Source organism: Achroia grisella, unplaced genomic scaffold, assembly GCF_030625045.1.
Source record: "Achroia grisella isolate CSIRO2021 unplaced genomic scaffold, CSIRO_AGI_Agris_v1 utg1086, whole genome shotgun sequence".
NCBI classification, from domain to species: Eukaryota; Metazoa; Arthropoda; class Insecta; order Lepidoptera; family Pyralidae; genus Achroia; species Achroia grisella.
This window is the reverse complement of record NW_026712572.1, coordinates 2279929-2303768: the sequence shown is the minus strand read 5'-3', so window position 1 is coordinate 2303768 and position 23840 is coordinate 2279929. Positions and strand designations below refer to the sequence as shown.

The 23840-nt window shown below is 38.6% G+C and overlaps 1 protein-coding gene across 1 annotated transcript; it reads right to left on the bottom strand.

Annotated features, from left to right (window-relative positions):
* Positions 1-1789: 1789 nt before the first annotated feature.
* LOC131843797 (DNA-directed RNA polymerase III subunit RPC1) lies at positions 1790-23585 on the bottom strand. The gene is made up of 27 exons (XM_059192557.1): positions 23362-23585; positions 21757-21892; positions 21146-21295; positions 20530-20871; positions 19858-20012; positions 19008-19185; positions 18238-18375; positions 17855-18052; positions 16735-16859; positions 16196-16307; positions 14805-15037; positions 13200-13300; positions 12296-12431; positions 11348-11461; positions 10828-10947; positions 10333-10412; positions 9827-9940; positions 8967-9124; positions 7613-7782; positions 6988-7092; positions 6453-6621; positions 5676-5894; positions 4273-4391; positions 3610-3819; positions 3159-3252; positions 2540-2740; positions 1790-2031 (listed from the first exon to the last, which is right to left on the bottom strand). Exons 1-27 carry the CDS (start codon positions 23403-23405, stop codon positions 1816-1818), a joined length of 4137 nt encoding a protein of 1378 aa, XP_059048540.1. The 5' UTR covers positions 23406-23585; the 3' UTR covers positions 1790-1815.
* Between the last annotated feature and the right edge of the window lie 255 nt (positions 23586-23840).

The following is a 23840-nucleotide window of genomic DNA, read 5'->3' as shown; positions in this document are numbered from 1 at the left end:
GTATTAGTACATCGAATAGTCTATTTTTCAATAAAGATCATATTTACGTCAAATTATTATACATTCACAGTATAAATTTTCATCATTTTCAATCAATCATTGGTCTTAACAACAATAAGTTCATGGTAAATTATGGACTTTACCTTTCTCGACGTTTTAAGACCCGAGGGTCTAACAAGAAATTATTCTTATTAAAACCCGGTTAACTATACGTCATAAATAATGTATATTAAACACGACAGTTCAAAAATAACTGTCACCCCTCCCAGTTTTGTTTTCGGGCCATACTTTACTAGTATCCAATCTATCTGTATACTAAAATTCATCAAATTGCTTGAAAAGGGTGAATAGATAACAAACTGACAGACAGAAAATTTTGCATTTATAATATGGATGACCATAAACAATCGTTCGCTTGTTAATACTGAAACGGTGTTGTTTCAACCATTGTCTCAATTTAACGTATGAATGTTTGTATGAATAACTATAAATTATTTGCATTTATTATTTTGTTTGTTCATTGGATGTTAATAAAAAAATTACCAAATTTTCGTGTTATTATTTTAGTGACATAACAATTATATAGATGTCTTCGGTTGAGTCATATAGTAGGGCCTGTAAAGGATGGAACTAAAACACATTCGACTTATTTTCGCAAACTAAGAGCACAGTCACTTATTTTATATGTGACACCGAGCGTCACCGCGATCGTCTGAATCCGACTACAATATTGTGTAGAAAACGGGTAGATTTATATTAATTACATTGTGCACACCCTCATATGTATTTATTAAAAAATGACAAAGAACGAACGTATCGTGTATATTTATGTATATAAATATACACGATACATATAATAATAAAATTAATTTAAAAAAAAGATACTATATTTTGATAACGTATCGTCGCCTACAATATTTTATGGAATTACTGTCGGTACTTCTAGTTTTTTAATAAGTCAATGTTGCTCGTTGTTTGAGTAACTAAGCAGTAAATTATGTTTTTTTTAATTGACTAAGAATCTATTTAATTTAACAGATAAATATCGTCTTTATAATATTTGTATAGATATTTACAATTGAACGAATAAAATTATTGTTCTTTCTTGTATACAAACAAACATTTATAGACATTATTAATATATAAATATGTATAGACAACATTCTCAAAGGGAAAAGGCAACAAATCGCGGCCATACAAACTACAGTTCAAAAACATATTTTTTTGTTGCTTACAAAAAAAATAAAACATTTTATTTTGTAAAAAATTATACATTATATATTTCTCTTTCTAGTTCTTTCTCAAAGCATTTGTAATTTAGTTGGTGTTTCAATTTGAAACTTGTCTTTTTATTTAGTTTTTTTTTCAATATAGGAATATATCTAGTCTGGACTATGCAGCACCTACATCCTCTGGGATTTTATAATGCATTTCATACGTCTTTAAAATAGTTCAGTCAGGTGTAAGGAGGACATAGAAGGACTTGTTTTTTGAGTTTCTAGTTGAGTTTTTTTGGAAGTTAATTTATCTTTTGTTTGTGGTCAACACTTTTTGAGTTCTAGCTACTGACATTACCGCATAAAATGCGGTTAATTAACCGTTAATAATGAAAAAGGCATTTTTAACCACTTGGTTAAAGTTAATTACATTATTAATTCGTTATCATCAAATCAGTCTTATCATCTATAAAGATAACATACTGTGCCGACAACAGACTTGGTAATAAAGGCAAGGCAATGTTGATGCTGTACTTGTACAAACAAAACAAGCACAAAATAAAACACAGTAATGTAATAAAAACAAATTTAATATCTCTTACTCCCATATGGAGGTGTGGTACTCTGGTCGATCGAACAGCAGCTCCCTGGCGGGGGGCTGCGAGGAGTGCGAGGGGTGGTGATGCAGGAGTTGCAGCACGCCGGTCCCGATGGCGGCCGGCACGCCCAGGATGATGGACTCGGAGACACCCTCGATGCAGTCCCGCTGACCGTAGTACGCCGCGTCGAACAGGTGGTCCGCGGTCTTTTCGAACTGTACACACATATTTATAATAGACATCTACGAGAAACTTTTTTTCTGACTTTTCCAAAGCGTTTGATTTAGTTGATCATAAGAGATTGCTTAAAAAGACTTTGTTGTTGGCGTCAAAAACGCTTTAAATTTAATAAAATCTTACTGATAGAACACAAAATTGAAGGTTAGCAGCGCTACGTTTAACAAGTCACTTGTGCAAATATGTGTACTTCAAGGACCTATTCTCGGTCCATTTTTATTCCTAATTTACATTAATGATCTGCCGCTTGCTATCAGGATAGATGCGGCATAGTATTGTTTGCAGTAATAATATTATAAACGCGAAAGTTTCTGAGTATGGATGTTTGTTATGCTTTCATGCAAAAACTACTGAACGGATTTTGGTGAAACTTTACAGTAATATAACTTATGCACCAGAATAACATGTAGGCTATATTTTTCATTGACATTTATCGCGGGTGAAACCGCGAGTACTGCTAGTATATAATAAAGTGACAAAACTGACGCTGGCGAGGTTGAGGACGGACTCCTTCATCCTGGCGAGCCCGTAGCGCGTGATGCCGAGCACCTCCCCGCGGGCCGTCATCTGCCCGGCCAGCAGCTCCACGTGGCGGCGGTCCACGCTCATACCGTGCCCCTCCATCACCGCCTGGATCTCGCTAATGATCGTCGACTTGGCCGCCTCGATGCCGAGTGTGTGGTACACCTAATAATTGAAACTATACATGTACAAAAACTTTTAAACAAGAGTCTTGTTTGAAAATATTTATGGTATTCTTGATGCTATTCGAATAAAAAAATATAGGATTATTCAAAAGTGCTTATATTGAATATATTTGAATAAAACCTAATTTTATTCTGTTGTCAATTATCTAAGTCATGGTGACCCCAACACTTCACTTGCCATGCTTTCTTTTAATTTATCGGGCGGGCCTACCGTGGTTCCCAGAATTAATTTTTGCTTTGATATCGATGTTTACTTCACCGGAGAGTCAGTCAGAAATTTACATTAACAGAAACTTTTTTGTCTCAGGCAGATTTGAACTAACTGACTGGCGTATTACAAGGGCAAACCAAATCGTTGGTATCATCTATTTAAGTATGTACGTACAAACAAAACTCACTTCTAGAATATTGTTGGATGTGGTCTTATTCCCGTTGACACCGAACGTAGCAATGACGTCACGCAGACCATCGCCCTCCACGCACAACTTGTACCTGTAAACAATCAGGCAAGGTTTAAAATAGATTCTAAAAATAATTAATTATTTAATGATACAGTCAATTGTTCAATAATTGATAGATGGCAAATAAATTTAGTCTTAGTGTTAGGGGCGAATATCATGTGGGATGTAGTGGACGTAGTGGGAGGTGAGCAGGGACCTGGGGGCCCCGTGCGCGTCGCAGGCGATGACAGCGCGCGCGACCTGGGGCGGCCTCGTAGCCCCTTAGTGTTAGTGGTGGGAGGTGAGCAGGGACCTGGGGGCCCCGTGCGCGTCGCAGGCGATGACAGCGCGCGCGACCTGGGGCGGCCTCGTAGCCCCTTAGTGTTAGTGGTGGGAGGTGAGCAGGGACCTGGGGGCCCCGTGCGCGTCGCAGGCGATGACAGCGCGCGCGACCTGGGGCAGGCCCTTGACGACGACGGCGGGGAGCTGCCGCGCGAGCTGCTGGAGCCCCACGTTGAGCCAGCCGCCGTGCTTGGCCGGCTCGCCCACCACCTTCAGCGCCCAGTCCGACACCACCTCGATGTTCCCAGGTTTCACTTTCAGCTTCGATGTGCAGATTCTGAAATAAGTTTCACACTTCTAGTTGTGGACCTTTTCCTTTTCTGTTATAATTTGAAAAGTATAAAACCTAAGTTTCTTGTCAATTCTTCTTAGTTTGAATGCACTCCGAACTGACGGCAGATTTGACATATCACAAGTCTGTAATAGACCTACATGAATAAAGATATTTTGATTTGATTTAATAAATAGTAATCGTTACTTAAATACGTCACACAGAATTATCTAGTCTCAAACTAATGTGAACTTGTACTAAATATTAAAATAAACGACTGATAAAAATATCTACATGTATATTATATACACAGAAAACAGCTAGTACACATAATCGTACTAATGAATACAAATGTTTATAACATGAAGTGAGGAACCGAACTCAAGTCTCTCAAAATTAAGACGGTGCTAAACATCCAAACCACTGAGGCCATCAAATAAAAACAAAAAATATACTTACGAATATTTTATGGACTGCACGTTAACTTCTAAACAGAGCAGCCTTATTCTCTCTGCGTCGAGTCTGATCAGCAGGAAGCACTCATTGGGCAGATATACTTCGTCTATGTAGGTAGTGATCTGTACACATAAAAATGTACTATAGGAGCTAAGTGGACACTACAACAGATCTAAATTTGAAATTTCATTATGGGAATGAGTCATCTACGAAATTGCCATCTCTTTAAACAGAGTCCATGTGTATTGTTAATTTATCATATGTAAATTTATGTATATGCATGTGCAATTATAAATAAATAAATTAGTAATATAATAATAATAATAAAATCAGCAAAAGCTCAAAAATGAGACATCAGTGAAAATATCTTAGCTTGTGGAGACTGGTCTGGTACGAACACTGATTAGACTATTTGCTTTTGCAATAGCATATGCTGGTGGTCACTCTATTCTCCTATTTGAAATTAAAAATGAATCTGTATTATTGTCAACATATATAACATTTATTTGAAAAGAATACGAGCCGAGTTACTTGTCAGTTCTTCTCATCTCGAAATCATTCCGAACTGACGCTAGATTTAACATATCATAAGAGTCTGTAATAGACCTACATGATTAAAAATATTTTGAGTATATAATTTTCCTGAGGTTTACTCAGGTAAATTCACATAGTGCCATCTAGTCCCAAGTTAAGCAAAGCTTATGTTATGGGTACTAGATAACTGAAGGACATACTTAAAAACACTTTCATTTTTTAAATGCCTCCACAATATACATAAAAAGCAACTAGATCAATATAAATAATCATACTCATGAATACAAATGTTTGCACCGTGCGAGGAATGGAACCAGCCACCATAGGAAGTAATGCGATGTTCTAAACCGACAAACTATATATTTTACTGTCTAGTCATCAAATTAATGTAGGAATCTGTAGTCTATTAAAAAATACAGTAAATAATATCTATACAGATAAATAAAATTGAAGTGTCTGTTTGTAATATTGAAATAACCGTTTTATACTATATGCCTGCAATATAAATACGGTACATACACAAAAATATTTTTTTTTACAATTATTGTCTGTCTGTCCGTTTGTTCCGGCTAAACTCTGAAATTTATGGGCCGATTTTGACGGGTAGCTGTGGCAGGTAGCTGACGTAATAAGGAGTAACTTAGTTTACTTTTATTTTAGAAAATACTCTCATAATTTTTTTTGTTAAATTCCACGCGGACGAAGTCGCGTAGTATAGCTAGCAATTAATAAAAGTGTAATAATGTATTTTAAAATCTATCTTTTTTTTAATAGATTTACCATCGGTTACCATCAAGTAACAAGTTACAAAATAACAACCAGTCCGTTATTTTAATATTTACACATTTCTTAATCTTCAATAAATAAAATACCTCTCCTAGCGTCGTCTTCTCTATTCTCCCCTTAACTCTTCTAGCAAACTCTTGGTCCTCCGGTTTCATCAGTTCCGCGGTGATGATGGGCGTGGATATGTTCCTGGAGGCGTTGATGATCTCCTTAACTCGGGGCACGCCCTGCGTGATGTTCATGGACGCGACGCCGGCGAAGTGGAAAGTCTTCAGGGTCATCTGGGTGCCGGGCTCGCCTATACTCTGATAATGAAATCATTTCAGGAATAAATGCATTGCAATTTGGACCTTAGAATCTTAAGAATATGGTGCAGGTTTGTGAGGAATACATTAATAGATTTTTGAATCTAAATATATGATAATTAACAAATAAAATTTGAGTGTCAAGTAACTGCATAAATATAAATACGTAAATACACCAAAATAACATTTTTTACAATTTGTGTCTGTCTGTCTATATATATATAAATAAAATTGTACTAAGGAGTGCCGGGCTCGATGTTTGGTAATATTGAAATAACGCGCCGACGTGCCGGGCTCGATGACTGCTCGCTGGTACTTGTCGTGGCAGGCAGCGGCTGCAGCGCTGCACGTGCACGTTACCTGTGCGGCGAGCGCGCCGACGGCGGTGCCGGGCTCGATGACTGCTCGCTGGTACTTGTCGTGGCAGGCAGCGGCTGCAGCGCTGCACGTGCACGTTACCTGTGCGGCGAGCGCGCCGACGGCGGTGCCGGGCTCGATGACTGCTCGCTGGTACTTGTCGTGGCAGGCAGCGGCTGCAGCGCTGCACGTGCACGTTACCTGTGCGGCGAGCGCGCCGACGGCGGTGCCGGGCTCGATGACTGCTCGCTGGTACTTGTCGTGGCAGGCGCGCACGAACCGCACCAGCTGCGCCAGCGACAGCCGCGCGCCGCTGGCGGCCGGGTGCTGCGCCGCACGTGCCTTCGCCGCCACGCCCTTCAGGAATGTCCTGCAACATCAAGTCATGCCTCATGTGTCATACTCGGGAACAGATACTACTTGAAACGACTGATGTAAGCTAATTAGGTCTCTCTCATCCCTTATTCTTATCAGGTGTTACTTATAAAAAATAATATATTTCGGCCACTACACTACTAATTATTTTTCTTACTTAGGCCGTTAATATACAGCCGATCATTAACGGGTTACCCGAATGCAACTAACTCTCCGAAATGCAGACAAATTGTCAACTGACGACTGTGATATAAAAAGTCTTACTGTAACGTAAGATTAAAACATTCTAACTAAAGTTTAATCTAGTCTGTTCTTTCAACCTGTTAATAGTAATAACCAGCTCACCCTCAATAACACTTACAGCAATTCGTTTTTAAACTCCGGCGTACAAGTCTTGAAGTCGTCTAGAGCCAACGTTTCCTGTGCAGCAAGTACTATACCATCACCATCTAAGGGTTCGTCGTCACTGAAACAAAAATATCATTTTTAATCACAACAGAGAAATGTGACTTCTTTACAAAAAACATACACAGCGCGACAGGTGCACGGGCCGGTCGCGGGCCTCCGTGCAGCGTGCACAGTGCACAGTGCACAGCACACAGCACACAGCACACAGCACACAGTACACAGTACACGTACCGGTGGGTGCGGGCGCGCACGTCGGCCAGCACGCGCGGCAGGTGCACGGGCCGGTCGCGGGCCTCCGTGCAGCGTGCACAGTACACAGTACACAGTACACGTACCGGTGGGTGCGGGCGCGCACGTCGGCCAGCACGCGCGGCAGGTGCACGGGCCGGTCGCGGGCCTCCGTGCAGCGTGCACAGTACACAGTACACAGTACACAGTACACACGGCACGTACCGGTGGGTGCGGGCGCGCACGTCGGCCAGCACGCGCGGCAGGTGCACGGGCCGGTCGCGGGCCTCCGTGCAGCGTGCACAGTACACAGTACACAGTACACAGTACACAGTACACAGTTCACGTACCGGTGGGTGCGGGCGCGCACGTCGGCCAGCACGCGCGGCAGGTGCACGGGCCGGTCGCGGGCCTCCATGTACGCGGGATCGAGTCCGTCGCTGCCGTACCGGAACTCCACCACCTCACCGGTCGCGTTGCGCACCGTCATGTCGTAGTGCAGCACCAGATCCTCCAGCGACTGAACAAAAACACGAACAGTTGGAGAATGGGGACAAACCCCATTGTTAGCATGTCGGGTTGACCTCACATCTTATATACGTGGCTTTTACCCACATAACAAGACAGATAAGGGATGTAACAGCACAAATTATTCGCGAAAAACAGGTACGTGCCAACTGTTGGCGCAACGCGATCGCCTCGCTTATATTTATAAACTCGGTGCGACGCAGGAGCGCACTCGTATTGCCGTCTCACTTACTGAATTGAACTACCTGTTTTACGCACATAAGTTGTAAATTAATCCAAATAAAATTGTCCACGAATATGATTCAATTAGTAGTTTCACTCGTACAAGCCACTACAGGGGAATTGTTAGAATGCGGCCAGATGACCCCATTGCTAGCGATGTTCACCTCCACGCTGCTCCCACATTGTGAGAAATCGCTGGTGAATTTGTCCCGATGAGCTGACTTAACCTCATGCTCATTTATAATCTTCCACTGGTGCCCAGCCTTCGTAAACCGTTAGCTCAAGCGGGCAATATATGGTAACCATATCGATTTTGCGCCGTCGTCGCTAGCAAACCGGCTGCTTCAATATAACCCCTACGTCTGCCATTAACCGCGACGATGATGGCTTCGTCGTGGTACAAAAGAAGAGGCGCACAAACAGGGTCAATAGGAATCAAACTGCACTCACTGGGCCCAACTTTCTGCTGCGTGCTGCTACACCGACCACGACAATGTACCTGTCCCGTCTACATTACGCCACTAAGGAGCAGGACATTGTCGATTATATTCGTACCAAGAGTAACCTGACATTGAGGGTAACGCAGCTGAAGTCGAGTCACAACGCGAGTTTCAAAGCGTTTGTGGCCCTGGTCCCCACCGACTTGCTGCCCACCTTCATGAAAGAGGACTACTGGCCGAAAGGTGTGGTGTATCGGCGCTACCGTGGCAGATTGCCGTCTTCAGTGCAGTGATCACACAGACAATATAGTTGTACTATAAGGTATTTATAATATGGGCCTAGTTGTGAAATAAATGAATAAATAAAAAATAAAAATTATCGCATAATATGACCAGAAGGTGCACCATTCCATTATCATCCATAAAAAATATATATGTACATATATCGCATAATATAACCTGTCTGATTAAGACACGACGCTGTAAACATACAGTCATAAACAAAGCCGGTTACCTTGACGAGTCTCCGCTGCAGGTAGCCAGTCTCGGCAGTCTTGACGGCCGTGTCAACGAGACCCTCGCGGCCGCCCATGGTGTGGAAGAAGAACTCGGTGGGTGTCAGCCCCGAGTAGAAACTGTTCTTGACGAAGCCGCGCGCCGCCGGGATTTTAGCTAGTGTTATTTGCATTTATTTAATATACTGTAGAATCCCGATTATCCGGATCAAATTACCAAAATACCAGGGGTATTACGTATAATTGAAAATTCGCATACAATCGGATTACAAAGTAAATCAACAAATATTTAAATTTTTTATTATGTAATGGGTTTTACTTAAATATGTAATACGATAGATAAAAAACAAGCAATAGCTAACGATAGATTATATAATACCCATACATATATAATTACATAATACCCATCTTAAAATTTTGGTTGAAAATAACTTATTATTGATCTTTGACATAATGAATCACATCTTAACATTGTGGCCAAGTCTCTGATGCCCTTTAGTGTTAATAACTGTATGGAATCCGATTCGTCCTTTCTTGAAAGCTACATCTAGAGCTTCAAAAGCTTCACTTGACATACAACCCAGTTTCAGTCTCTTCATCTGCTCTCTCTTTACTGTTCAAATGCTCAAATATCTAAATCGATATATATCGATATATCGATTAGAGCCGAAACGAATGAGCCCTGATAATCGAATGTTCGGATAAACGGGATTCTACTGTATATAAATATTATAAAATTGATTTATACATTGGACCCCGCACTAGGCGAACTTGTAACCCAGAATCTCCGACGGGGGACGGTCTTTTGAAGACTTTTACTACATTATAGAAAAAAGGTAAAGATAGATAAAGCACTAACAGCGTCTCTCGAAGTGCGGCAGCGAGCGGTCCTCGAACCCGTTGGGCACGCGCTTCCCGTTCAGCGCCTGCTGGCCCACGCACGCGATCATCTGCGAGATGTTTATGTTCGACCCTGGTAACAACAACAGTTCAGTTATCTTAACGTTGTCCATAGGTCACGCCAGCTCATACAACGCTAGCCAGTCATATACCGCTGACTCTAGCGGGAGATTGGGGGATGAGTACTGTTAGTAGTGGATTAATATCTCCATTGCTAGCAATGTACCAAATCAGGTTGACCACACGCGTTAGAACTCTGGACTCCATGGAAACTATCGTGATAAATTCCTGGAGATTTTGTCAAGATGGGCTAACTGACCTGACCTCATGTTCATCTTATCATCTTCCACTGATGCCCCGCCAGTATTAAACGTCAGCGCAGGCAGGTAATTCCATTATCATCTATAAAATATTCTTTGACGCAATGTCTGGTATAAGAGCAATACAAAAGTTTAGATACGGTACCTTTAGAGCCACTTTGTGCCATGATAAGGGGCGCGTTGGTAGGGTGTAACTCTCTGAAACACGCTTTCGCCGCCAACTCTCTGAAAATCACATTATTACACTGCAACATTAACAAAATGAGCAAGAAAGCCAGTAAAACAATGTATTATAATGTTAAAACGTACCTAGTTATAAATACGCAGTAAAATGCACTTTTAAATATAAGATTTTAAATACATGTTACAAAATTTTCTTAGCAAAGGAGGTCTAAAAGAGATCTCTTCCCGTCAGCCCAAAACAGCGTGAAACAGGGAGTGATGCGCGAGTCACAGTACTATTGAATTTTGATATCTGTATTTTTAATAACTTTAAATCGACTTCAAAAAGCGTCCTAAAATATATAAAGAGTGAAAGAAGAATAGGATAAGAGGCATGAGACCTTAGTCCTCTGGTAAATATATTTAAAAAATAACCTGATTTTACCGGTCGGTAAATTATGAAAGTACCAATTCTAACCTGATGCTGCTCAGCTCGCTCAGCATGACCGCCTCGAGGCTCTCCTCCATAGTGCAACCGGGCTGGCACGGCAGCGTGCCCTTCTCCATTTCCAATATGTACCCGTCGCATTTTGAATATCTGACAATGGACACATTCAATGACCTCACTGTCAATCAATTTAATCCGACGAATTTACTCGTCTCAGAGGGTTCTGAGACGAGTAAATTCGTCGGATTAAATTGATTTAAACTCATGGTGAATTTATGACGTCCATAAAAAAAACTCAGGATGAGGGAAGGTGATTGTTTGTAATGTGGATTAATAATCCCATTGCTAGCAATGTACCATGTCAGGTTGACCTCCATGTGTTTCCCCCTGGAAACCATCGCGATAAATTCATGCTGAATTTACCACGACGGCCTAACTGACTTGACCTCATGCTTATATTATCATTCTTCACTGATGCCCCGCCAGCGTAAACTGTTAGCGCAGGCGGGTGCACTATTCCATTATCATCCATAAGAAATGGACTACTCACCCAATCTCCAGCAGTTTGTTCTTGGCCTCGATGAGTTTCTTGCCGGGCGTGACGTCATTGATACCGAAGCTGAACCCTCGGTTCATCATATAATAGGACGCCATTCGCGCCAACCTATTCAATATCATAATGTTAAAACAAAAAAACAATAGAAAAATAAATCCGATACAATAGGACTATTTCAAAATTATATAATTAGGTGAGCCCTAAGCTCCGTTGTCCCCTATGCTATAAAAAATAATCCTTTATACAGGTCATTATAATGACCTACTAAGGACAGCAGTGACATAATGTTATGTAGAGACATATGTACTTAATAAAATTATATACTAATTTAAGTTGATAATTATATAGGACCATTCAGACTCCGCCATCTAATCTCAAACTAAGCAGAATTTGTAATACAAAACAATGTTAAATATAGTAAATACAATACGCTAAAGACCATTTCAAACTGACATACTCAGGTGAGCCGCAATAATGTTTGTCCCCTATGTTATAAGTGTCTATAATAATTATATAGGACCATTCACACAGCGCCATCTAGTTTCAAACTAAACAGAATTTGTCCTACAGTAAATAAACCCAATACACTGGAGACCACTTCAAACTGACAAACATAATCAGGATAGCCACAAGCTCTTTTGTCCCTTATACTACAAAAAAGTGTCTAATAATTATATAGGACCATTCACATAGCGCCATCTAGTTTCAAACTAAACAGAATTTGTCCTACAGTAAATAAACCCAATAAACTAAAGACCATTTCAAAATGACATTATCAGGTGAGCCACTAGCTCGTTTGTCTCTTTCTTGTCTCATCATCTTTCACACAGTCCATCCTTCTCTTTTTCGGCCTTCCTCTGCCCTTATGACCATACTTCACACTCTAAACAATGATTGGTTGAAATGTTGATGATGAAATGTAATAACAATGTAGTTGTTTACCTCCACATGGCCCTAACGGCGTACTCCTCGCCCCAGTCCCGTAGCAGGATGTAGAAGATGCTGCTCTTGGTGCCAGAGCCAAGGGTGCTCTTGTCCATCGACCCGCACATCAGCTCCGAGTTCCTTATTATCACATCTATTCAAAAACAATTAAATCCAAAAATATTTTGTATGTAGGTCTTTCAGGCTCTTATGATATGTCAAATCTATCGTCAGTATGAAGTGTTTTCGAGCTAAAAAGAACTGACAAGAAACTCGACTCTTCTATTCAAATGAGTTTGTACACATTAAAAAATACAGGATCATTTAAACAAAAAAGTATATACCCTCAGGATTGCTATACTAAATTAAGTAGTTAGACGTATTTTTATACCAGATATATTGCTGTCAGAAGTAATTAATTTTTTTCGGACTCTAATGGTCTTGCTGCAGCTAGCCTTTACAGCTTCACCGGACGATATGTTTCTTTGGTTTGTTGATGATGTTTCCGTTGCAAGAGTTAGTCACTCATAGTAAATTCCTTAGTTGCGGCCAGATTTTAACATTGTTATTGGAACAGATTATCAATTTTATGGTAAATAAAACTATTTACCTCTGACAGCGTGAATCAGCTTCTGACCACGGCTAGTGCAACCTAGCCTAAACATCAAGAGAGGTAAATACCATACCATATCTTTAAATACTATAAAATTATTCGTATTAAAACCGTTTAACTATAATAATACTGTGCACTGAACGCGAAATTTGCTCGTTCTTATGATGTGTCTGCGTACTGAATGAGTGGTAGAATAAAAAATGTGACTATGCAAAGGTGCTTATACTATGTTTACTTGGATAAAAATCATTTCTATTTCAATTTAAACATAAAGATAGTCAGTCAATTACAACATTTGTATATACGTACACGAGTCCTGCACGCACATATCCTCGTTGCCGGTGTAGTTCTTGCCTTTGGTCTCCAAATTCGCCTTTACCTCACAACGATTGTTTGGTTTCATTATTAAACTGAAACAAATACATGCAGTTAATCGATTTCAGAGTTTTATACCGCCTAGCATCGCATCTTTCGAGCTATACAATAGTGCGCAAACTGCTAATCTCTGCTCACGATTCTCTTACTGAAATCTGCTTACGATTTTTTGTCTGACTATTTTAGAATATCATGCTGTTGGCCTCAATAGGCCTTTACGATTTCACCGGGCGATAAGTCGTTTCTCGAGATGGTACTACAAACCCGCAAAATGACTTATGGATCGGCTGAAGGTCAAATTGACTCCTAGCTGACGGTTTCGAACCTCGGCTCAGGCCGTCGTAATTTCGAACCCCATTTGAATTGGACGGACATAGAACTGACAATAAATACGACTGAGATATTGGTTTTATTATAATTTATTTATTTACTTATTAGCACACAAGACAGATTACAATCAGTACTAGAATTTGATTAGGAGCGTGTAGTTTGGTACAAAACTGGATTGTTATCCAACACTTAAAATTAAAAGTAATATTAATATCATTAATATTACTTGGAAATAATAATCTACTTCCTCCTGTAAGAAGCACTAATTATGATGGACGACTGAGGCTTTGAAGCCGGCTACCGCAAGGGAAACCCCAAGTAGCGCCCGTGACTTGTGACACGGTTTGAAAGGCCCTTTTAGAATGCATTAACACTCACCTTCACTACTTGCAGCTTCCCCCCAGACCCAACTAAGATCGGGATAAACCCATTACTAATACAATTCACTTTAATATTCAAAACACAACCGGCACGCTCTGCGCTCGTTGACCGAATGCCGCGGCTCACGCAACGAAAGAGGATTATTCAACTACCGACCTCCGTATTTATAGACCAAAGTCAGTGTAATGGGTTGGTCTATAAATACTAGATGGCGCTATTTACAATATTCGTAATAATCCTTATATTGGGTACTTCATTAGTACTAAAAGCAAACTACCTTCTTTTAATATATTTTTAAAATATCGGATTTTTTCTACAATAATGATGTGAATTCTAACACTCCAAAATAGGGGTATTTTATGGATGATAACGAAATGATGCAGCCGCCTGTGCTAACGGTTTACGCTGGTGAGGCACCAGTGGAGGATGATGTTTATGATGATTTAGGGTCGGCGATGCGCACGTGACACCTTTGGTGTTTCAGATGTCTATAGGCAACCGTTTATAATCAGATTGTTAGTTATGTATGTAGTATAAAAAAATGAAATGAGCATGAATTTAGGTTCAATTAGTTCATCGTGGCTAACTGCAATTTACCGCGATTGTTTCCGGGGCAACGTGCGTGGAGGTCAACCCGATATGATATATTATAAGCATTAGCTTAAAAGAAGGATAACTATGACTATTCAAAGCTGCTTAAAAGTTAAGTTTGAAAATTGAAATTTGAATGAATGATTTTTTATTATATTCTATTCTATTAGCGCCCCCATTCCACATTACTAACAACTCCTTTTTCCTCCAATTGCCCAGAGCTAATATGATTATTACCTGAATATCTGCTTCCCGGTCCAGAGTTTGGCCGGTTTGAGTATAGCCGGCGTGGGCATATCGATGTGCATGGTGGCGTCGGGCCCGGCCAGCAGGCACGCGGCCAGCTGATGCGCGTGGTCCCGAGTCAGGAACGTGTCGCGCTGCGTCACCAGGTACCCGCCCGTGATGAAGTCCTGCGTCGCAGCGATCAGCAGCTCGCCGTTACGGGGCGTCACCAGGTTCGACTTGTTCTGGATACATGAGGGTTTTATGACTTATTTATTTACTAGCTGACCCGCGCAACTTCATCTGCGTTTCATTTCCACACCTTTTGCAATATTTTTCATTGCAGTTCCGCTCTTATTGATCGTAGCGTAAAGTTATATAGCGTAAAGCCTTCTTCGACAAATGGACAATAAATACAAAATGTTTTTTTTCTTCAAACCCGTAGTTCCTTAGTTCCTTAGTTTAGCACGTCAAACAAATAAATAAACTCTTCAGCTTTATAATATTAGTATAGATTTAACATCAATGCACAAAAACAATATGTACATATGGCGGACTTAATACCTTGCGGAGTTATCTACCAAGCAACCATGAGTGGGACAGAGAAATATTGTTGGCGGTACACTAATATAAATGAGACATCAAATATATATGATCATAGATTTCATCAGGGTCTATGACGAAGTATGCTCGTATGCGAAAACTTATAATAATAATTAATCTAGTTCACTTCCATGCCACTAGATGGCGCTAAGACAAATTTGCATAGGGATGGTTACATTTTCTTGTGTGATGATTGCTTTTCAACCATTAAAAGAGTTAACAAACTAGGGCAGTGTTTAATGTCGTTAACAGCCCGTGGTGAAATCTTCGTCGCCGCGAACTATAATTCGCCGTTGCGGGGCGTCAAGTTCGACTTGTTCTGGATTTCATAGTGCACCACCACCTACCTATCTTTCCTATACTCAAAACTTAGATCTCAGGTTTCCTGTAAGGGACTGCTTTAAGCGATAAGGCCGCCTTTTGTTTAGCACATTTTATGGTCAGGTCCTATGATGAAATTCGATCGATCTTTCTGGATACATAAATAGGGTAGAGATTATTTTATTTATTTGCAGAATACAATGTTACAACTAGGTCTTACAATATGAATATTCGTTCAATGTATTCAGCCTACTAACAGGCATGCAAAATTTATATACATTATTACTTTTATAAATTGAATTAATTTTTAAAATATTTCTAATAATTAAATTAAATTGTTTATATATTAAAATATGTCAAAACTAACAATATTTTACATGTCAAAAAATCCTTAATACTATAAAAACAATTCTATTCAACGGATGTTCAGGAAATTTCTTGTTTATCATTTTTAAATTGAAATGACTTGGTGATCTTACCCCCATGAGTATGAGAGCCTCGGCTCGCGCCTCCTCGGTCTGCGGGAGGTGCATGTTCATCTCGTCGCCGTCGAAGTCCGCGTTGTATGGTGTGCACACACATTCATTGAACCTGGAACACATATTCAAATTAAAATTCTAAGCCATTATTAACCTAATTCCACAAGTTAAGAGCTATATTTATTATGAGTATGATTGTTTGTATCGGTCTGGGTGTTTTCTATGTATAATATGTATGTATTTACAAAAAAAAATCTATGTATATTTTGTCTAGTACCCATAACACAAGCTTTAGCTAGCTTAACTTGGGTATAGATGGCGCTGTGTGAATTGTCCTGAGATTATTATTATTATTACCAGCTGTGCCCGCGATTTTATACGCGTGCAGTTTATAGCCTATATGTTATTCTGATGTACAAGTTATATTATTATTGTAAACCTTTATTGAAATCCATTCAGCAGTTTTTGCGTGAAAGAGTAACAAACATCCATCCATCCATACTCACAAACTTCCGCGTTTATATACTAGTAAGATATACCTGAAGGTCCTCTGTGGCTGCACCTTGGCCCGGTGGCACATGATGGAGAGCTTATGCAGGGACGGCTGACGGTTGAACAGCACCACGTCTCCGTCCACCAGGTGGCGCTCCACGATGTCACCACACTACAAAATATGCACGTAAAGGTATTTTGGATCAAATTTCTTCATTTTTGGTAGAATTTGAACAAATGCACACCACTGTCTTCTCTATATCTGGTTTCAATCAGATAGTGCTCCAGTTGATACAGATAGTCCCGCTTTATTGGGGCTGCTTTCAAGCCGAAGAAACCGCTCACGTAACACTAATGTGTTACGTGAGCATCAGGAGGCTTCTGCGCTTCTGGGAGGAGTTTGGCTGGCTACTTTAGTACTCTCGGCTCTATACGCACAACGGTCCAGAAGAGGGGCTAAATGTGGAGAATAGTCTATATTACATACATTAGTGATCCGGATTGAAGGATTAAATAGGTGAAAAGAATAGGGCAATGCTTGAGGGGGTACCTCAAGGATCCACATTACGACATCACACTTACGGTCCTATTCCGACTGTAGTTGGACCATACGATGTGACGCATTCATTGCCTCAACGACACGATTTATTTTATTTATAAGTATACCCTACATTTGTCTTATTTTTTCGTTCAACTCTTAAGAATCGTATAGCATGTTATCTTTAGGTGGGTAATGGTGTCTGAGATACAGGCTAGGCCTAGTTTAGACACTACTGCACTGGACTTGATATTACACACACTTAAACTTAAATTGTAAGTAAGAATAAATTATTTAAAAGAGCAACACACAAGTTTCTTGCTTATTCTTCTTGTGATGAGACAGCATTCCGAATGAGCGGTAGATTAAAAAAAAATGTTATGACTATTCAAAAGTGCTTCAATGTAAGTTTATTTGAATAAATGATTTTCTATTCTATTATTCTATTAAATAGTTTTAAAACTGTTTATATATATGAATTATTCTATATATATAAATTAATATAGATATATAACCTTAGTTAAGTCCCTTTTGTATATGTTTTTTTTTTTGCACAATAAAGTTATTATTATTATTCATATAGAATTGTAGTCGGTTGTCCCATCCCATCAGTTAAACGGTCAACTTACCTTAAGCTCCTGCGCGATCTTCTCTCTGTTGCCATACTTGAGGTATTTCTTGTGCTGCAGCCCGCGTTGCTGCACGTAGTTGGCGCCGGGGTGGACGTCGGGTCCGTTGCACACCAGCTGCCGCAGCCACGCCAGGTTCGCGGGGAACACCTGCTCCGGGTACGTGAGGATCTTGGCCACGTGGACTGGTACGCCCACCTGGTGGAGAAATAATATATCAAAACTGTCACTGAAACCAGCAGTATTTTCACATAGGACATACAATAAAGCTGAGTGAAGCCATATCAGTGCCTATATGGATGTAAAATATGATTATCTTTTGTTTTTAATTATCTACATAACACACACAACCTTCAGATATATACGTGAATTTGTAGACATACCTCTTGAATCTGCAGATTGGGGTCTGGCGATATGACAGTACGGCTAGAGAAATCAACACGTTTCCCGGACAGATTGCCGCGGAAGCGTCCCTGCTTGCCCTTCAGCCGCTGCACCAGACCACGACCAGGTTTCTTTGGCTGTAACAATTAACCGCTAATAGAAATACTTACCAATAAACTTATACTACTAATAGGAAAGTGACTTTGTTTGTATGAGTATAAAGATTTTTAGTACATTTTGTCTAGTAAATTTTGTAAAAGTCATCATACCTATTTTCATGTATATTATGTAGAAATTAAAAGAGGTTGAAGGGTAATCGTCTATCATGGTATGGACATGTAATGCGTAGGAACGAGGATAATATTTTAAGAAAGATGTTACAAATGAATGTGGATGGTTATAAGGGCAGAGGAAGGCCAAAAAAAGAGATGGATGGACTGTGTGAAAGATGATATGGTAAGAAAGGAAGTAAATAACGCGATGACTGCGAACAGGGATGAATGGAAGAGAAAAACATATTACGCCGACCCCAAATAAATGGGATAAGGAAGAAGCAGATGATGATATGTATGAAATTAAAAAAAAAATGTATTTATATCACTTGTCTAGTACCCATAACAGAAGCTCTGCTTAGTTTGGAACTAGATTACGCTATGTAAATTGATCAGAATTAATTTTATTATCATTATCATCATCATCATCATCACCGCCACCACCACCACCATCATCATCATTATCATCACCAACATCGTTATTATCATTTGTATACCTGCATAGAGAGTGGTATGCCCGACATCTCGCTGTTGATGTAGAGCGCCACATGCAGCTGAAGGTAGTCCCAGTCCTCCTGCACCAGGTCGCTCTTGCCGCCGCTGGCGATGTGCCGGGATATGACATCGTTGATTAACAGGATCTCTGACTGCTTCATTGTTAGGTCATCTTCATTACTACAATACATATTAATATGTTAAGCAAAAACTTTCTACCCCTTTCTATGGAAATTACACGAACGGAAGCAAGTATGAAATTTTACATTTTTTTCTATAATAATGCTTAATACTATGATGTGTTTAAGTTATTGATAGTCAACATGTCAACAATAGAGGACCAATTTGGAAGCCACTATTGAGACGGATTTAGAAAGACAGATTACCTGGCAATTGTGTAATGTTTATGATTAAATATTAGCAGACATATACATATATATAAATATATAAACCTACATATATACTACATATTGCAAGATATCAGTGTGAAGGATGGACCCCAAGACGACGAGCAAAGAAAACAGTAACCGGTATAGTCTTAAAACATTGTGTAATAATGACTTATATCATGTAAAAACAATATAATATTATAAAAAATATAAATAATAAAAAAGGTTTATAAAACAGTTTCTAACAATCAGAAAAAAAACAAAGGAACTATGAAGAGAGATAATACGATCTTAGTCTATTTTTAAATGTTGCTTGTGTCTTAGCTGAACGAATGGAGAGTAGTATAGTAGTTTCAGAGATGAAAGACTAAATTATACTTTTATGATACTATATAGTTCTATGTTTACTTTAAAACCAGATGGCGCTGTTATAACCAACATCTTTATGACTAAATCTACATACGTGCCAGCCTTCATTTCTGACGCCACACTGGGCCTGATGCAGAGCGGTGGAACCGGCAGCCGAGTGAGTATTAAGTCTTCGGGCCGCGTGAGTTTCACATTCATTCCCAGCAGTGGGATGTCCTCGTCCGGTATTCGACGGAACAAATTCAGTACCTGCAATAGTTAAGTACAAACCGTCCAATTCCGAAATAGATTTACTAGTAATTTATAATAATAATAATAATCTCAGGACAATTCACACAGCGCCATCTAGACCCAAGTTACGCTAACTAAAGCTTGTGTTATGGGTACTAGATAACTGATATAAATACATAGATACTTCTTTTTGTAAATGCATACATAATATACATAGTAAACATCTAGACCGTCACAAAAATCATACTCATGAATATAGATGTTCCGTGCGAGGAATCGAACCCGCGACTATCGGATGTAAAGCGGCATCTTAACCCATTAGACCACTATCTAATACCTATATACATAATACATAAGCTTTAGCTAGCTTAAATTGGGTCTAGATGGCGCTATGTGAGATTACTATTATTATTATTAAATATCAATCGTCTAATACCCATAACATAAGCTCTGCTTAGCTTGGAACTAGATGGCGCTGTGTGAATTGTTTTAGAGATATTTATATGTAACATATGGATTATAATAACCTGCCTACCGTTAGAGGGCTGAGCTCTATAATAAGCCCACTATTTATCATAGCAGCTAATTCTTTATTCGATTCCTTAGCGTCATTGAAATCTTTCAGTGCTCTCTTCACAACAGCATCCGAGGACTTCTTATTTCTATACTTGTCATGGATAATCTTCAGGATTCCAACTGGACTCTTCTTGACCATACCATTGAGGGCTTCACACAGTGGACACTTCGTGCAAGTCTTGACCTTTTTAAGCACAGCCGCTCGGAGACTCTTTTTATGTAGATATGACAGTTCAGGGTGCATGAACTTCCGCCGGTATGATTTCTTGAGGTTTTCCGCCAGCATTACTTTCCCACATTCCTATAAAAATAAGGGAATAATAATACACTGAAAACATTTCTTTTGTAATGTGTAGATCACAGGATTTGTGCAAATATCTCAAAATTGCGCTGTAAAAATGTTGTTGTAAATAAATATTATAGATGTTTTTGTAATTGTTCTTTCTGTTAGAAAACCAATGGTTTGCAATTCCCCTGGTGTCGCAGGTGTTTATGGGCGGCGGCAATCACTTACCATCAGGTGAGCCGTATATATATACTCGGTAGTGACACCGAGGGATAAACAAAGTACTCACTTTACAAATAGTCTGCAGTATGGTGATGATAGAACGGAAGTACCCAACGTGGAACACAGGCAGCGCCAGCTCAATGTAGCCATAGTGTCCCACACACTCGGCCAGACCCAGGCCACAAGTTTCGCAATTTGCATCCTTCTGATTTGTGCCCTGTATACAAAATGTAATTATAAATTAAGCTTGTTTTTTTATTGTAGCCACTATTTAAAAAGCGATGAAGTAGAAATCATAATTATATTATATTAATCATAATAACTTAGAAAAACATAAAAAATTGAAAAATGAAATTTAAAAAATAACTTTTTGTCATAAAGCGCATGTGGGCACATGTCACCGGCGCATCGCAATCAATTCGCGTCAGCATACAATAAATATACACTAAGCTCTGTGAAATACAAACGGGCGAGAAGGAAGTCCAGATAAAAATATAACATAATATTTATAAGTAAGGACAGGTGCTCGGGATAGCTCAAATGGGAATACATTTGATGTGCGAGATGCTCTCGTTCGTGCTGAAGTGGTTAATAGGCCTAAGCAAATAAACAGCGAAAAGAACTTTTTATACTATGTAAAGATTAATATTATTTTTTATATTTTTAAAAGAGTCAAACCATGCGTCTGTCCAGTACACCATAAGAAGCTGGCACCCTCTGTCCATCTTGTGCATATAGATTCTTTGTGATGACCTGGATGTGAGCAGCATTCTGTATTGCTGGAGCACTATCCACATTAAATGTCACATGGGAACTGAAACATAGATAACAATTACATAATAATTATTAATTAAATGCACAACAGCCCATATGAGAGGCTGATTGCATAAAAGGGAGTCTAACTTACATAATAATTACAATAGCCCTTATTACAAGTAACTTTTAAGTCCACAATGATAATTGATTTTGATATTTATATCTATAATAATCATAGCCTCACAACAGTAACCTGAATGGTGTAATAATAATAAACTCTTTATTGTGCACAAATAAGAAAAACAGTAAGTAGAAAAGTAATAACAAAAGGCAGGGAGGGAAAGTGGATTGTTAGTAATGTGGACTGATGATCTCATTGCTAGCAATGTACCATGTCAGGTTGACATCCATGCGGTTCCCCCTGGAAACCATCGTGATAAATTATTGTTGAATTTGTTATGATGGGCTAACTGACCTGACCTCATGCTCATTTTATCATCCTCCACTGGTGCCCTGCCAGCGTATACCGTTAGCGCAAGGGGGTGCACCATTCCATTATCAACCATTAAAAAAAAATAACAAAAGGCAGTTTTATCAGTATAAGCAATTTCTTACAGACAAGCTGGAAGATAGGACTAATGTACACAGAAAAAGTGTAGGCAAATACATAAATATTAATACCATTTTTGAATATTTTATTATATAGATTGTCTATCTCAAAATTGTGTTAAGAGGATATATTCCTTTATTTCTTTGTTTAAATGTGTACCTTCTCTGGAGATGGAGGCAAATAACTGCAAAACAATTTTTCAGATGTTTGTGTTAACATGCTACTGTAATGACTGAATGAATTTGACAAAAGTTAGTAATTCATTTTATGGAAATTGCGTAAGGTTTTACAACAAACTCTCAGAGTCTGTACTCAATTTGCCAGAAATAAAATTCAAATATGTCTTAAAATATTTTCTTCGTAAAAAAGCTTATTATAAAATTGATGAATTTATAAATGATAATAATGTTTTTGTAGAAAATATCTAACTTAAAATTCATAGTTCTGACAATGTTATCTGATTGAACTAGCAGTAGCTAGCAGTTTCTATGTTGATTGTCGCATGCCTAATCCTTGTTGTTAATAAAATATAAGTAATATTTATTTAAAAGAGCAACACACAAGTTCCTTGCTCATTCTTCTTATGATGAATCGGCATTCCGAATGAGTGGTAGAATCAAAATATGACTATTCAAAAGTGCTTATATTAAGTTTATTTGAATAAAAATTATTTCTATTTCATATTATGTCATATATTTAATGGCACAAATTTTGTATATATTATCACTCTGATAAATACTTTATATATATGTTTAAATAATTTAATACAGGACAAATAAATTATTCACTAAATTTGCACCAAATTTAATTTAAACATTATAGTACAAGGCCTGATAAGCCCTAGTACAAGAATATGCCTATACTATTTAATATTAAAACAAAAAGAAAATGTGGAATGTAAACATAACCTTACTTACATCTTTCTCCCCACGTATGTTTCGCGATATTGTTCTTTGGGCATTTTATAACTATTAACTAAATTTAATAAATTCTGCTTCTCAAACTTAAATAAATATTATTCTAAAAAACTAATATCACTAATGACTTAATTTATACACAAAATATTAATTTTCTTTTTGCACTTATAAAATTATAAAAAGTATTTTAAAGTAGCAAAATTAAAATGGTAAACATTCATAAATGTATTATGAAGCGTTCCATACAGTCGATATGTACATATATTAATAATTAGAAAACAAAAAATATATATATTATTTCAAATCAAAATATTTTCTTAACTAACCGGATACGTTTATTTCATTTTTATTTACTCTATTACTCTATGCCACTTCTGTCTACGACCGGAAACTTGACAGCCATCTAATGTCAGAAGCGAATGACGTTTAATAGACCTAATTGAATGCGTTCAAACTATTTTAAATATTTAATTATTGTA

Excerpts from the sequence above, each read along its gene's own strand:
- LOC131843797 (XM_059192557.1), bottom strand. The coding sequence starts at position 23,405 with ATGCCCAAAGAACAATATCGCGAAACATACGTGGGGAGAAAGAT. Across the intron at positions 16,308-16,734 it reads CAGCCACAGAGGACCTTCAG|GTTCAATGAATGTGTGTGCA; the intron begins GTATATCTTACT and ends TATGTGTTCCAG. Across the intron at positions 3,253-3,609 it reads GACGCGCACGGGGCCCCCAG|GTACAAGTTGTGCGTGGAGG; the intron begins GTCCCTGCTCAC and ends GATTGTTTACAG.